The sequence below is a fragment of the Mercenaria mercenaria genome, chromosome 12 (genome assembly GCF_021730395.1).
Source record: "Mercenaria mercenaria strain notata chromosome 12, MADL_Memer_1, whole genome shotgun sequence".
NCBI lineage: Eukaryota > Metazoa > Mollusca > Bivalvia > Venerida > Veneridae > Mercenaria > Mercenaria mercenaria.
Genome location: NC_069372.1, coordinates 27,333,230 through 27,350,153, shown reverse-complemented (window position 1 = coordinate 27,350,153; position 16,924 = coordinate 27,333,230). Strand labels below are relative to the sequence as shown.

Sequence of the window (16,924 nt, the reverse complement as noted above, 5' to 3'; positions counted from 1 at the left end):
ATAAAGGTATTTGAGGACATCTTCGGCTTTCAAATATTGTAAATCTGAATCCCGTCTTTTTCAGATTAAAAGCATTTACTGACCATGAAAGCAGCAAAGTCAATATAAATAAATCATATGAAACAGACTTTAATTTATAAACGACATTTTTTAAGGAGAATATGTTTTTTTCCCATGAAATTGACGCATGGTAAGTTGAAATATTTAGAAGTGTTGAAAGCCTTTATCACAATATTTCATAACTTACTTATAGTTCTTGCAAAAAAGAAATTATTCCCTAAAACTATTGTACATAAAAATGTAGAATATATATATATAAACGACATTTTTTAAGGAGAATATGTTTTTTCCCATGAAATTGACGCATGGTAAATTGAAATATTTTGAAGTTTTGAAAGCCTTTATCACAATATTTCATAACTTACTTATAGTTCTTGCAAAAAAGAAATTATTCCCTAAAACTATTATACATAAAAATGTAGAATGTATATTCGTCTGGAATTTATAAGTAGAATGCTTTTAGAGTTATCTTTGGAAACGTTAGTATGCAAGTGAGATTGTCGAGATGCTTTGTTAAAACATCGTTGTCAGAAGAAAAGAAAGAAAACGGATAATATCATGACAGAAATATTACTGTCTATTTACGTTTTATGATATAACTACGCTATATAAAAAAAAACAACAACATTGGACATTGCTTTGGGGCTTAGTCCTTTATGCCGCTGAATAATTTAAGATTTTTAGGAATAAATTTAGGTTTATAAGATTTTACAGCAAAACTAAACCGATTGCAAAATGACTAGACTCCGTGTTCACAAAACATTTTTTGGGTCTCAGCTGAGTTTGAGTTTAAAATTTTAATATCAATTTTACTAAAACTTAAAGACTTAATTCCGACTGAAACTGAGCATCAGTACTAAAAAATAATTTGCAAATAGTTATTAACTTAAAATTTAGTTTTAAACATGTTATTTAGATATAAATGACTGTTCTGGGACTTGGATCAACTCAGTGACTAAACGAGAGATGCGCCTTTACTCTTTTATTTCTCTAGATATAGCGATTCTCTGCAAATAAAAACATACAAACAACATTCATACAACGCTCACCAATTATACATATACTCATATAAACAACAGATGTACTTTTGAACATACTTCACATCAACAAAGCTTGCACTATCCAATCATTCAGAAAATAAAATTTAAAGTCTATATATTCATTTTATGTTATTTAACAAATTCAATATCATAACTTCGAGTTCAATAATTACGCTTTGAATAAATTAACAGTATTTAGTTACCGAATTTGGTCTCTTACTCATCAAGTCTCATCAGAATAATTAATGTCCACAGTTAACGTTCAGTTCAGTTAACGTTTCAAAGTCTGGGCGGAAGTATAAACAAGTATGACGTTGACGTCAATGAACGCCGCAAATTATCACGTGGCTGAAGACGCCAAACAGACGTCAAATAAATAGCGTCAGATACAATAAATATTAGAAACTACATTTATGTTTCTAACAGTCCCCACTATGAAATTACATACATTTCATAACAAATAAACTTTTCAAAAAATTACACTTCCATGCTTTATCAATAATCAATAATTCTTAAGTTGATGACATATTTCACGTAATTAGTTAATCTATGCAAGGTGCGCGAAATCTAACCAAAAACAATTATCTACGCTTCATAAAGACAATTCCTAAGTAGCGCATTTATAACAATTTGTACAACAAAACTTGGCTCTTACTTGTTTGTTATAATTATTATTTAGCTTCGAAAAAAGTTAGGATCAAATTTACATTGAAGCCTCAAGAAGACACAGTTTAGTAACTGGCCTAATCAATTGACCTGATTTAGTTCTGATCACACAGCTTCTAACTAGGCCATCTCTACCAAGATTCACGTCAACCACTCGGGCTAGTGGCCACTGTCCTCTGGGAACGTTGTCAACGGCAACAAGAACTACATCATCTTTCTTCAGGTTTACAGTTTTACGTTGCCATTTCTGACGTTTCTGAAGTAGTGGTAAGTATTCTCTCAACCATCGTTTCCAAAATACATCTGCGAGATACTGCACTTGTCTCCACCACCGTTTTGCGTATATATCTTGCTTCTTAAAGATACCAACAGGTAAGCACTGGTTTGATTTCATTAGCAGTAGCATACTCGGCGTTAATGCTGGTGGGTCTCTGGGATCACTGCTAACGGGTGTCAAAGGTCTGTCATTTAGTATTTTCTCTGTTTCAGCCATTAATGTAAGCAGCTGCTCGTCGTTAAGTAGTTGTTCTCGGACGAGAGATTTCAATATAACTCTAGTAGAACGAATTAAACGTTCCCATGCTCCTCCCATATGGCTTGCGTTCGGAGGGTTGAAATGCCATTCAATGTCGTTCTGAGCAAAAAATCCACTGAGTTTGGACTGGTTCCATAGCTGCAATGATTTTCGTAGTTCAGTTTCACCTCCAACAAGATTGGTTCCATTATCACTGAAGACTTTCCGTGGGCGTCCACGTCGACTTTGAAAGCGTTGAAAGGCAGATATGAAGGAATCAGTAGATAGACTGTGAGCAATTTCAAAATGTACCGCACGCGACGTTAGGCACGTGAAAATACAACCATAACGCTTTTCTCGTGCACGAGCTGTCTTCACAATAAATGGTCCGAAATAATCGATTCCAATATGGGAAAATGGTGGCATATCCGGTGTCGTCTGCTCGTCAAGCAAGGGCGCCATCTGTTGGGTCATTAACGGTGTATGTTGTCGTCTGCATGGGATGCAACCTCTCAAAATACTCTTCACTGCGCTAGGTCCGTGTAGAATCCAATATTTCTCACGTGACATAGAAAGTACATGCTCTTTTCCAACGTGACCATTATGTTCGTGGATATGTTTTATTATTAGTTTTGTTACATGGTGTTTGCTAGGTAGTACGACTGGATATTTACTGGGATATTCGCATTGTAAGCGTCCTTGTACTCTGATCAGATCATGGTGTATAATCGGGTTCAAAGATGCTAAACAACTGTCTTTTCTTACAGAATTCCCATTTTGTAGACATATTCTCTCATCGGTAAACGACGTACGTTGAACCAACGCTAATATGGTATGTTCCGCCATGTTGAGTTCATTGGTGCTTAAGTCACCTTCACTCAGTCCCAAGGTGTGGTTTACGTGTTTACGTCTGCAGTATGCCTTATATCTTAGTAACCAAGCAACGGCCCTTCTCAGCTTCGTCCAACTGGAGTATCTATCTATTATACTTTGAATGGTTTCAACTGCACTAGTTGTGTTGACGACAACCTCTTTTTTCAGCTCAGTGTCGTCGTCGTCTAATTCAGGTTTAGTTAGGTGGCTTGGCCAATGGCTTTCATCTTTCTGAAGGAATTCAGGTCCATGCATCGAAAATTTCATTGTCTTAAAATCACTGGCATGCATTCCTCTAGAAGCGACGTCTGCTGGATTGGAAGCCGTATCTACGTGTCTCCATTGGTCTCGTGACGTCACATCATGAATTTCACTTACCCTATTTCCAACAAAGGTTTTGAATCTCCGGGTTTCGTTTTTAATATATCCAAGGATAATCATAGAATCTGTCCAGAATGTCACACTGTCAATGTCTATTTCTAGTTCGTCTGCTACTAGCGTATAAAGCCGGGAAGCGACAACTGCTCCTGAAAGTTCAAGTCTTGGAATAGATGTCTGTTTTATTGGCGCTAGTCGTGATTTTCCAGCAACCAGAGAGCATGAAATCAGGTTCTTTTCATCTTTTAATCTCAAGTACACGCATGCGCCGTAACCAAGTTGAGAACTGTCGCAGAATACATGTAGCTGGACATTCTTTAAGGTTCCAAAGTCCTGTGGTTTAAAACATCTTCTCACAGAGACAGATTCTAAATATGGAAGAGTATCTAACCATTGTTTCCACTCGTACGTATCTTTTTCAGGGATAGGATCGTCCCATGAAAGCTTCTGTCTACATAGGTTTTGTACTATAGCTTTTGCACGTAGAGTTACTGGTGCTACCAGTCCAAGGGGATCGAATATGGAACTGACGATGGAAAGGATGCCACGTCTTGTTATTGGCTTTTCACTTACTTTCACTTTAAATTTGAGTTCATCTTTCTCTACATTCCACTGAACACCGAGGGCACGATCTACTGGCAAACTGTCGCTCTTGCTAAGATTCATTATAGATGGCGCTCGTTCTGACTCTGGGATAGATTCAACGACATCTCTCTTATTGCTGAGCCATTTCGTCAGACGAAATCCTCCTCTCCTTAACAATGACTGTAAGTCTGCGGCTAACTCGATTGCTTTCTCATCAGAAGAAACTGATTTTAAGCAGTCGTCAACGTAAAAGTTCCTTTTAACGGTGTTGATTACCTCTGGTTTATACATATGTGCGTTATCCGTCGCTGTTCGTATTAATGCATATGCTGTGCAACTTGGGGATGAGGTCGCGCCAAATAGGTGAACCAGCATCTTATAGCATCTAGGTTGTTGAGTCATGTCCCCTTCAGGCCACCATAGAAACCGTAGGGCATCACAATCTAAATCTTCGACACGGACCTGATGAAACATAGCCTCGATGTCGGCTGCTATAGCAACGGGCTCTTGACGAAATCTGATTAAAACGCCAACCAAGCTGTTCATAAAGTCGGGTCCTTGTAGAAGTTGACTATTTAGGGAAATTCCTTTGTATTTGGCGGCACAGTCAAATACAACTCTCACTTTTCCGGGCTTTTAGGATTCGTCACAGGATGATGGGGTAAGTACCACACGCGGTTACTATCAGATTCAATGTGTGTTACTTCCTGTGCATGTCCTTTCTGGATATAGTCAGTTACTGATGCTGTGTACATTTTATGCAGCTCTTGATCTCGTGCTAACTTCCTCTTCAAATGTTCGAGTCGCGCATGCGCAAGAGTCAAGTTGTTAGGCATTACTGCTTTCTCGTCACGCCATGGTAATTTCAGTTTGTAATGTCCATTTTCATATCTCAACGAAGAGTTCATAGTGTTTAAAGCTTTCTTGTCTTCTAGAGACATTGAATTTCTTTCTACTTTCACTTTGTCATCAAAGTCCGTAGTCCACATTTTCTCAAGTTGTTGTTGTAACAATACATCAGCTGACTGCTGAAAATTTACATTAGCTGATTTCTGTGTTGTAGTGTCTGTAACAGGTCCACGCACTGCCCAGCCTAGTTGAGTTTTAATGGCGTAGGGTTGATCATGGCGGCCTGAATGCACTTCTAAGGGTATATGTGCCTGTGGTGCATCTGTTCCAATAAGAAGCATCACAGAGCTAGAGTCGATTTCAGGGATTTCTATCTTATATAAATATGGTAGATCTCTGATGTCAGCGTTTCTCGCAGCAGATCTAGTTGATACTGGAAGAGATTTTACTGACCAAACTTTTCTCAACGTAAAAGTCGTTACCACCTGACGCCGGTTGCACGTGCAGCTCAACTTCCTGTCCTTCGACGATAATACCGGAAGAGCTTGCTGTAGACATCTTGAACGTCACAGGTTTAGAGGTTAGGTTCAGCATTTTCAACAAGCGTTCATCACATAATGTCTGGTCAGCTCCCTCGTCAAGCAAAGCATAAGTCTTGCAGTATGTCCCACTTTTACCTCTAACAAGTACAGGTATTATACCTAAACAGTTCTTCACACAAGATCCGCTTTTAGTTGCGCAATTTACGACGGATTGTTGATTTGTGTGATCAGATTTACTATCTACCCAACTATGTAAAAGAAAGTGGTGTCTAGATTTACATTCTGTTACATTGCACCCAGTAGGTTTTCTACAAACGTTAGAAAAATGTTTGCCCTTTAAACAATTGAAACAAAGTCTGTTTTTTTTACAAACTGTTCCCTGTCATTTAAATTCATGGCTGTAAATTTCGTACATGAAGCTAAATCTTTACAACTACCTGAACAACAATAGCACTTACGTGACGGCTTATACATAGAATTGTTTACTGCACTATTCGTAGCAAAACTGACAGCATTATTTCTACGAGGTGCAGGACTTGGCTTTGACTTAAAGGTTCGATCTTCAACAATCTTACCATGACTCTTCTCATTTGCAAGGTCAAGGCCATATAGGGAAGTGGCGATTCGAGCCTTTTCTTCTACAAATTTCACTAGATCTGAAAAGCCCGGTTCCCTACCAGACTCAGTAATTGAGTGTGCAATATCTACCCATTTACCGCGGACGTGCATAGGCAAACGTCTAACAATGCGACGTAAGTTGTCTGTGTTATCTATATCTGACTTAAATCCTAACTGAGACAAAGTAATTTCACATTTTCTCATCTCAAGTGCTAAATCTGAAAGACCATTAGTGTCAGACGCCTTTAAGGAATGACCATTAACAATTTTATCTACATAAGTTCTAGCAATGTTATGTGGCCTACCGTACCGTGAGTACAAAATGTCTCTTGCTCGTTTATAACCTTCACTTGGACTCAGTAGTACACAGTCTTCTATTGCACTCTTTGCCTCTCCGTCACAGTATTGTATCAAGTAACTAAGTCGTAACCTGTCGTCACGAACTTTACAGTCAATGTTTGTTTCAAAGTTATTCACAAATTTGCAGTATTCCAATGTTGAACCGCTGAATCTCAGGAGCTCCGGCTTTGGTAAGTTGAATCCTTCTTGTAACGTATTTGCCAGCAACTGAAAAGCTGATTCTATGCTAGTGTCTGTATTTCTCAAAACATTAGTGTCTGTATTTCTCAAAACGCTCGTGACTACATTCTCAGATGGATGTGCATTCTGATTCATTGATCCATTCTTACGTTGCTCCGTTACCAAATGAGTGTTGTTAGGTGTATTTATAATTACACAGTCGTCGTGTGCACTTCTTATGTTCTTATCAGACTGTTCATGACCGGAAGTGAAATCATTTACTGTCGTCTGCTTCACATATGACGAATCTTGCACGTGCTCACCAGTTTCTTCCTCCAATGCCTCGTGCCAGACCGATTCTTCAATACGCGCTTGCTCTAATTCACACTGATATTCAAGTTCTTGCTGTTTAATTTCTATTTCTTTGCGCGCCAGTTCAAGCTCGTGTTTTTTTTCTAAGAGAATTTAACTTTTGCTCAGCAATCAAACGTTTAGCTTTGGAACTCGCAAGTTTCGTTTTACACGTTGATGACGCATTGCTACAAATTTCGTCATTTTCATTATACTGGTTCGATGACTTCCATTGTTCATATCTCTCCTGAAACTCTGTGAAATTATTATGATAACACTCATAGGATTGTTCTAGATTTTCACAATCGGCGGGTTCGTCACATAAGTCTAGGCACTCTAAATGTATGTTCTTGAAAGCGTTGAATTTATCGCACAGTTTCACATACAAGTTTTCAACAAGATCATCATTATCATGAGAAATCATGTATTGCTCCAACTCCTTATACAGTTTCGTCAGTTGTGCACATTGTGCTGACCTTGACCGCTTAAGTCCTTGAAAGGTTTTGTTTTCAGAGTCTGTCATCTTGTATCCAATGGTATCGTCACTGTTTCTTCAGTGGATCTACATCAACCGCTGGATTCGAGCATTCGATTATTCGACGATTCGAGAATTGTTCTGGGACTTGGATCAACTCAGTGACTAAACGAGAGATGCGCCTTTACTCTTTTATTTCTCTAGATATAGCGATTCTCTGCAAATAAAAACATACAAACAACATTCATACAACGCTCACCAATTATACATATACTCATATAAACAACAGATGTACTTTTGAACATACTTCACATCAACAAAGCTTGCACTATCCAATCATTCAGAAAATAAATTTAAAGTCTATATATTCATTTATGTTATTTAACAAATTCAATATCATAACTTCGAGTTCAATAATTACGCTTTGAATAAATTAACAGTATTTAGTTACCGAATTTGGTCTCTTACTCATCAAGTCTCATCAGAATAATTAATGTCCACAGTTAACGTTCAGTTCAGTTAACGTTTCAAAGTCTGGGCGGAAGTATAAACAAGTATGACGTTGACGTCAATGAACGCCGCAAATTATCACGTGGCTGAAGACGCCAAACAGACGTCAAATAAATAGCGTCAGATACAATAAATATTAGAAACTACATTTATGTTTCTAACAATGACAAATAAAGTTTCATTATCAAACTCAACTGACACTGAAAATGTTTTGTGAACACGGGGTCAGATGTTTAAATCAACGCATACTTTGCCATACAGAAGTGAAAAAAATGAAAAATTAGAATCAAAAGTATTTCAAGGCATGAAGTTGATACTATTTACAAATAAACCTAAATCAAAAGAGAGAGAAAGAAAACTTGATATTTTATCGCACGCCCAGACATAAAATAATATAATCCTCTTGATAAAAGTAATTTGTTTAAATAATAATGTCTATTTCACGCAGAAAATATTTTCGATCAATTCTAGGCAGCAATACATATTAACGTTTATGTTGTAGAATTTTCTGTTTTTGACTACAAATTGATAAATGTCACTAATCCGTTACGGTATCTGTCAGTTTCATACAGGAACAATTTTCTGGAATGTTGTGTTATTCTGAACCATGCATTTTTGACACTTTTGATTCCGAAGCAATAGACAGAAACCTGAAAAACATTCTGATAATCCAAATTGGTATAACCTTTACATACTAGAGATATTAGATTACATTTGTACTTGTCTTTTTTATTTCAAAATAAGTCCAAGAGTTTTTCTTTAAGCACGAAATAATATATCATGAAAGATATAATATAGACGGTATTTGAGATTAAATGTTGAAATTTCCACTCGTACTCCATCCGTATCGCAAGGTTATTACTTATTTGCCATGCATTTGACACAGTGATAAGATTAAGTAATGATTTTTTTAAAGAAATTGAGCATAATAAAAAAATCAACATCGCGTTGATTCAAATGCATCATATAACAAAATGCTTATCTATGTGTAGTCTACGTTACAAAACAATTGCATCATCATCGTCGTAAAATGGCGAATCAAGTTAACAAAATATTTTTCTCTACCCCCTAACATTTGATTGTGAAAAAAAAAACTTCAGTCGTAGAGAACTTTTTTCGTGAACTCTTTTGCAGGAGAGGATCGAAAATTATGTCTCCGTACAATTATATGCCACTTCAGTCGAAAAATCTATACCATTTGATGCTTCTCGGGTAGATTAAGGAATATACAAGAGGCTTTTTACGGTTTTCGTAACAGCTAAAGGCTAAATTTCTGTTTGTTTTCCCCTTAGTTTTGTATTTTATTAATTCATATTTTATTTATTTGAGGACCAATTTTAGCAAAAGTCACATGTAGCCCTTTTCATCGCTTATTGAAGAAAAAGAAATAAACTAACAATAATAAAATCTTTAAGATCTTTTAGAAGGATAGAACGCAACCAACCTAGACAATAGTAGACACGGTTCGAATGAGTCTGTTAATGAGAGATAATGGAATGTGCAACACCCCTGATGCACCTAGCACCAGCTGTAGCTGAATTCTATGATAGGAAAATTGAAAGGACTTTATGATACCGAAAGACATAAACATGTGACAACCCAGGGTCACATATGTAAAGTAGAAAATCTAATATAGACAGCATACTACAATGTTATACTGAAATGGGTATGTAGTTCATACCGCTGTACGCAATTACACGTGTGTACATTAACATTATCTTTTTGTCTTTTCGTAACAATTTCATTTGTGCAGACTTCTTTCATAAGCAAATCCTTTACAAAGACATTTGAAACAAGAGTCACAACTATCTGTCGAAAAATGAAACTTTTAAGAAGAGCGCATTCTGACCATATATCCCCTACAATTAAACTATATGAGCCACACCATGAGAATCCAATATAGTGAGTTTGCGACCAGCATGGATCTAGACCAGCCTGCGCATCCGCGCAGTCTGGTCAGGATCCATGCTGTTCGCTTTGAAAGCCTATTGCAATTAGAGAAACCATTAGCGTACAGTATGGATCCTGACCAGTCTGCGCGGATGCGCAGGCTGGTCTGGATCCATGCTGGTCGCAAACGCACTATGTTGGTTTTCCCATGACGCGGCTCATATCGTTTTAGCTCACCTGTCACGAAGTGACAAGGTGAGCTATTGTGACCGCTTGATGTCCGTCGTCCGTCGTCAGTCGTGCGTCGTCCGTTGTCCGTCAACAATTTCTAAAAAAATCTTCTTCTTGAAAACCACTGGGCAGAATTACGCCAAACTTCACAGAAATGATCCTTGGGTGGCCCCCTTTCAAAATTGTTCAAAGAATTGAATTCCATGCAGAACTCTGGTTGCCATGGCAACCGAAAGGAAAAATCTTCTTGTCCAAAACCACAGGGCCTAGGGCTTTGATATCTGGTGTGAAGCATCATCTAGTAGTCCTCTACCAAAATTATTCAAATTATCATTAGGGTCAAATATGGTCCCGCCCCGGGGTCACATGGTTTATATAGACTTACATAGGGAAAACTTTGAAAATCTTCTTGTACAAAACCACATGGCCTAGAACTTTGATATTTGATATGTAGCATCATCTAGTTGTCCTCTACCAAGATTATTCAAATTATCCCCCTAGGGTCAAATATTGCCCAGCCCCGGGGGTAACATGGTTTATATAGACTTATATAGGGAAAACTTTGAAAATCTTCTTGTACAAAACCACATGGCCTAGGGCTTTGATATTTGGTATGTAGCATCATCTAGTGGTCCTCTACCAAGACTGTTCAAATTATCCACCTAGGGTCAACAATGGTCCCGCCCCGGGGGTCCCAAGTTTTACATAGACTTATATAGGAAAAAAAAGTTTAAAAATCTTCTTGTCTAAAACCACAACACTTAGACCTTTGCTATTTGGTTTGTAGCATTGTCTTACGGTCCTCAACCAAAATTATTCAAATTGTACCCCTTGGGTGAAAAGAGGCCCTGCCCTGGGGGTCCCAAGTTCTATATAGACTTGTATAGGAAAAAGCTTTAAAAATCTTCTTGTCTGAAACCATACGACCTAGGCTTTTGATATTTGGTATGATGCATTGTCTAGTAGTCCTCCACCAAAATTATACAAATTATGCCCCTGGGGTTAAAAGAGGCCCCGCCCTGGGGTCACTTAGTTTTTATGTGAGTTATATAGGAAAAATACTTAAAAAATCATCTGATCCTATTTCCAAGACTGTTTAATTATAATTACCTGATGACCCCACGTTATATGATGTCACTTGACTGTGACCTTGACCTACTGACCTACTTCCTTGCTTTTTAATATACAACCTTGAAATTTTGATGACATACACAGTTTTGCACACAAATCGTAAAACTGAATTTCATTGACCATGAATGTGACCTACTGACGTTCTTAATATTTTATCATCAGTTTGACATTTGAAACATTTAGCTCATATTACTCAGGTGAGCGATCCAGGGTCATCATAACCCTCTTGTTTAAAATGGAGATTAATCTGTAATATATCAAAATGAATTGACGTATTTTATAACTCGTGCTGTCTCTTATTGTTATCTTTCGATATGACAAAGTAATTCAGTTCAGTAGTTGCAGAAATGTTCTTATACATACATCAACATCTGTCGGAAGTACAGCACTCTCGACGGTTCGGGAATATGAAGAGCAGACGTAATAGAAAAATATTTTTATTTATTATTTTACTATCAGTGGGATGGGGTGATAAAACAAAAAAGAAACACAATATATTGATTGGAAGGGGCGTGTCAAAAATAACTTTCAAGCGGGTGTGGGTGTTACAGTGAAACAATAAATGAAACACAGTTTAAAGAATAAATGAGCATGTTATATACTTTGGGATGGGCGGATACTAAGATACAGTACAGAGAAACATGAAAAAGTGAAAATATACTTTAGAATTGGGTTGTATTAGGGGCACGGGAGGGGAATACTGAGAAACAATATAGAAAAAAAGAATTTGAAAAAAGAAAGAACATTCATTTTTTTCAGTTTTGTTGGGCGTTTTAAGTTTAAGGCGGAGTGGTAAAAGGGTTTTATACGGGGATACAAAGACATTTATTTCGTATGAATATCATAATCAGAAAAATGTCTAAAGAGCAGTATAAATATAGAGAATCTTTTTAGAATGAACAGTTCATAATTTTGTTTTTTGTTTTTGCGTTACATGGTTATATGTGCTTTCCTTGAAATGAAGCAGCAAATCAGTGAACTAGATTATATTAAATTTTAATGTGTTTTTGCTTTTAAGAGTGATCTTCGTGCTTAAAACAGTTCCTTCTAGGAAAAATGCCTTGCAGAAAACATTCAGACAAGAACGGAAGTCCCATATTTGTAGAGTTACGTCTTCGTTTTGGAAAACATCCTGTTTTTGACAGAAAATTGATAAATGACAATGTTTCGTTACAATACCTGTCAGTTTCAGACAAGATAATTTGCTAGCAGCTTATGTTTTATCTGTGCTGTGGCAAAATATGACTTTTGAAAAAAAAATTACGTGTTCAGCTGAAGGAAGAAAATTGTCAAAGTAATCCCAAATGGTGTATGTTTTACCTAAAACAAATCTATGAGTTAAGAAGATTGAAAATTCTATACAGTTTAACAAAGCACTGTTCTGTAAAAGTTTGTGTAGACGTTTGTCAAATGTACTCCACATTCAAATCATAAACGAAAAAAAAAACATAACATTGTTAAATCAAAATTATGTATCTGCACTTATTTCTATATTTTTAAGTAATTTTTTAAAAATGAATTTTTTCTAAAGCCTGGATAACATTAGTGGTCACATAGTAAAGGGACTTGCAGAATGTTATATGTTAGTTGGGAACAAACACAGTATATGTTATAAACCAAACGAGAGTGATATTGTCGCCATTAAATCCAACATAATTTATATTTCGCCAATTTGAACTAAGTAGGATTACATGTTGTAGCATTGTAAACCCCGTGCTTGCTATATTGCGGCAAATTTACCAAGTGGGAGTAATATTGCCGCTAGTAAAACAAGTGTGAGAGATACAGTGGCAAATGAAGCGGGGTGATAGTATGGCATTTGGCGGCAATGATATTTAGGTCAGTTACATTGTAATCCAGTGTGAGTGATGTTATGGGCAATAAACGCATCGGAATTAATGTGACCAAAATATGCTCATTTGTTGCATGTGCATGTTGTGTAAATTCATGTTTATTCATGATTAGTTCAAGCCAAAATTTTTGAATATTTGTGTCACATCTATACCATTTTCAATATCTTGTATCATTACTATTTTCATTTTAGAGTGACCAGGAACGATTAGTGCTACAACTTGCTCCTACAATTTACCACGAGTGCGAGGCTATGATTTTACTGATGGAAAGATATAACTGGACGGAATTTTCCATTGTAACCATGCGTGATATGGGTAATTATTATTAAAGCTAATTATTTATAGTCCTTTTCATTGGTCTAATCAGAGTCACGTGATTTGTGATACCGAAGTTGCAAAGATACGATTCATCAATAACGTTAAAGTGTGACATCATAAGCAAGTTGAGACGTCAAATTATAATGAATAAAATTAACCAAGATCTGAAAAGGTTTGTATTTGATAACACTTTCGCAAATAACCTACGAGTTGTTGGACAGAATCAGAATTTTAATGCAATAGTTGCCCTCTGCTAATATTGCTTTTTTTCCGGGACAATAAATTTCATATCTTCCTATGTAAATCATGCAATAATTGTATGATATCAATATGTTTTATTTCAGGATTTCAGAACCATTGTCGTACAATTTATCATACAAATGTCGATAAATTAATATACAGTATTTCGAGGAGAAAAATACAATTATTATATTTGTTTTCCTAATATTTTTTTATCTCATTGTTGTGCACATTGGGCATTTGAACTTGATAAATTTAATCTGTTTTATTGTGTTTTCATGATTGTAATAAACATGTCACGTGACGTTTAGGACGTCTGCTATGAAGGATAGAATTAATAAAGTATAAAAAAAAGCTACTTCATAGCTGATAAATCTTGAGCACACATTTTAAAGAAGGACATTGGCAACCAATGATATTACAGTATAGTAATAGTACAAAAGAGTGACTTTTACTTAATTTGTGAAGAAATTAGGTACACAAGTTAATATAGAAATGTACAAAGAAAGTATACTAACTACTACGCTATATAAGAAATGCTTTAGAAAACGCATCAATGAAATATTTGTTCCAGAGTAGTAATATTTTCCATGTCATAAACAATAAAATATCGAACTGGAAACTGTTCTCGCTGCGTTATGGAAATGTTTTTGTAAGTTCAATTAAGAATCATTTTGCCGCTCATGATTATTTTTAGATTCTAAAAAGACAGATCTAAGTGCAAGCACCAGAGTGCCAAAACAAAATATGTACATGTTGAAATGGGATCGTGTCAAAATGTTATATAAAGTCTAATCTATAAATTTATTACTCTTTGCATATTTTATTTTTAAGGTGAAGATTTTATTCAATGTATGGAATTGATGGTAAACCTAACAAGTATTCAGCAAGGTTATACGACAAAACCAAGGTAAAGTAGAACTTTCTTTATATTATGCATACAAAACAAATTTCGATGATGATGATCATGATAATATAGTAGTTGTAATAATAATTATGATGATAATTATAATGATAATTATTTTAAGTTGAAAATATTATTTAATATTATTATAAGTAAAAAAAAAAAATTATATTTAGTACATATTACAATATTGTAATAGTATTTCTATATAAAATGTACTTGCATATTTTTTTTTATCAATAATGAACTGTAATGAATTTTCTAATGTGCATTTTGTCTTCTAGATATATTTAAATGAAGTATTTTCAAAAAAAGGCATAAAGTTGAAAAATGTGCGAACATTTCAACATTTAATATAAATGACAGCAATTGTTTCCATGGCAACATCAAATAAAACTCATGAAACTCTAGTTCTCCAAATTTTCAAACTGCAATATCTTTTTATAGATTCTTGATTAGATGATTTTCTAAATTTCGAAGTAAATTGAAACGAAGTCTAATTGAATGTTGACGTGACGGCAACATGCTGTATGAACAGTTTCCTTTAAAGATATCCGACGAGCATCTTCCACTGAATTAGTTTATTTTCAGGTGCTAAAATTGAAATGTAGAAAATCCTCATCAAATTTAACTTGACTGATTGTATATATTAAATGAGTTTGTAGAGCCAAAAAGGCAGTTTCGCGCGGGCTTTAATTCGCGCATTTTCATTTTTTTTTGATAAATCGCCAGCATCGCATTTGCCCGGTATAAAATACAGTTCCAATTGCAAATACATTTTTTGCTTTTATTTTTCCTAGTGGCCTAGTTTTTGATCCTAGATAACTCATGTTAAAAGTTGACCTAGATCTCATCAAGGCAACCTAGATTTCATCAAGATAATCATTCTGACCAAATTTCATGAAAATCAAACGAAAAACTTCAGCCTCTATCACATATTCAAAGCTTTCCTTTCATTTAACCAGGTGACCTAGCTTTTTATTCCAGTTAACCCATATTCAAATTTTTTTCCTAGATTTTATCCAGACAAACAATCTCATCAAATTTCATAAAGATAAAGTGTAAAATGCAGTTCCTATTGCATAGATAAGGTATTTCTTTAATTTGACCTAGTGGTCTAGTTTTGACCTCAGATAATACATGCATTTTCTTACTGGACCTAGATTTAAACAAGACAACAATTTTGACTAAATTTCATGAAGATAAATTGAAAAATACCGCTTCTATTGCATACACAAGCTAAAAGTTGACAGACAGACGACTTACGACGGACATCGAGTGATCACAATAACTCACCTGAGCAAAAAGTAAACAGAATGTACAACTATTCAAAATTTACAATTATAACCTCATGAAAAATCTTTATCAAAACAATACTTGGAAAATTCATACATATGTATATCAAATGGAACAGTAACTTTATATTATTTCAAATGAGGACAACCCAAAGTAAATATTAAAACGTTTAAATTATGAACACAGAGCTCTGTTCATGCAACACAGAGCTATCTCTTAGCGACATGACTATCTCCTTCACGACAGAGCTATCTCTCTCAATAAAAAGTGAATAATTTTACTCCCGAACTATTTTCGGTACTTATTTTATTTCCAAATGTATTGTATATTTTACAGCTATCTCACGCCTAATCGGTTTGCTTCTTAATATTAGTTAAAATGTAAATATTTGACAATGAAAGTGCTTTCATGACGAAATGGCCAAATTTACTGCAAAATCAGCTTGTTGGTAAACATCACCACGACCACAAATTAAGAATGAATTAGCAAGCTAAAAGTTCTCTGTAAAGTTAAATCATGTCTACATCGCCTACCATTCCCCGATTTTTGATATTTGATACACTGCTTGTAAAAATGCAAAAAACATGATGACATTCACCTTTGTTGATGTTCTTTTATCGCGACGTGCACTACCTCGGAAGTTGCGACAGAGCCGTTTACCGTATAACTCTTAAAGAGGTAGCTCTGTAGTTTACCAGGCGTGACCATACAATTTAATAAAATGCGATACGTAAACTATGTATACTTCAAATTTCATAGTCTCTTTTTATAATGGACATAATCAGAAGAGAAGATGAGCAATGTAAGTGAAACGACTTTGTATAACAAACTGTAAAAGTATGCACCGAGATGAAAAAAGTTCGATCTGAATTACGCGTACATAGCCAGGTGCAAAGTTACAATAATATAACGATAAAAGAAGAATTTAGAATAGGCGCTCGTGAGGTAGGTACGTTCCATTTACCTATTGCCGTAGATTCAGTACAAGCGGTAATGGCACATTACAAATATACTCAAAGGAAAAACCAACCTAAAAAGTTCATAGAATAGCAGCCACCAGACACTTTAAATTTTGGTATAG

General features: G+C 35.4%; 2 protein-coding genes across 8 annotated transcripts in view; one reads left to right on the top strand and one right to left on the bottom strand.

Annotated features, from left to right (window-relative positions):
• LOC123533786 (glutamate receptor ionotropic, NMDA 2B-like) overlaps positions 1 to 16,924 on the top strand; it is a 271,661-nt gene that overhangs the window by 228,639 nt on the left and 26,098 nt on the right. For all 7 annotated transcript variants that reach the window (XM_053519528.1, XM_045315655.2, XM_053519527.1 and 4 more), the window contains 2 exons: positions 13,277 to 13,400; positions 14,478 to 14,553. In XM_053519528.1, the coding sequence (XP_053375503.1) occupies positions 13,277 to 13,400; positions 14,478 to 14,553 (200 nt within the window). The remainder of the gene's footprint in view (positions 1 to 13,276; positions 13,401 to 14,477; positions 14,554 to 16,924) is intronic.
• LOC123531003 (uncharacterized) lies at positions 5,450 to 8,128 on the bottom strand. The gene is made up of 2 exons (XM_045311780.2): positions 7,922 to 8,128; positions 5,450 to 7,687 (listed from the first exon to the last, which is right to left on the bottom strand). The coding sequence occupies exon 2, from the start codon at positions 6,798 to 6,800 to the stop codon at positions 5,844 to 5,846; it is 957 nt and encodes a 318-aa protein (XP_045167715.2). The 5' UTR covers positions 6,801 to 7,687; positions 7,922 to 8,128; the 3' UTR covers positions 5,450 to 5,843.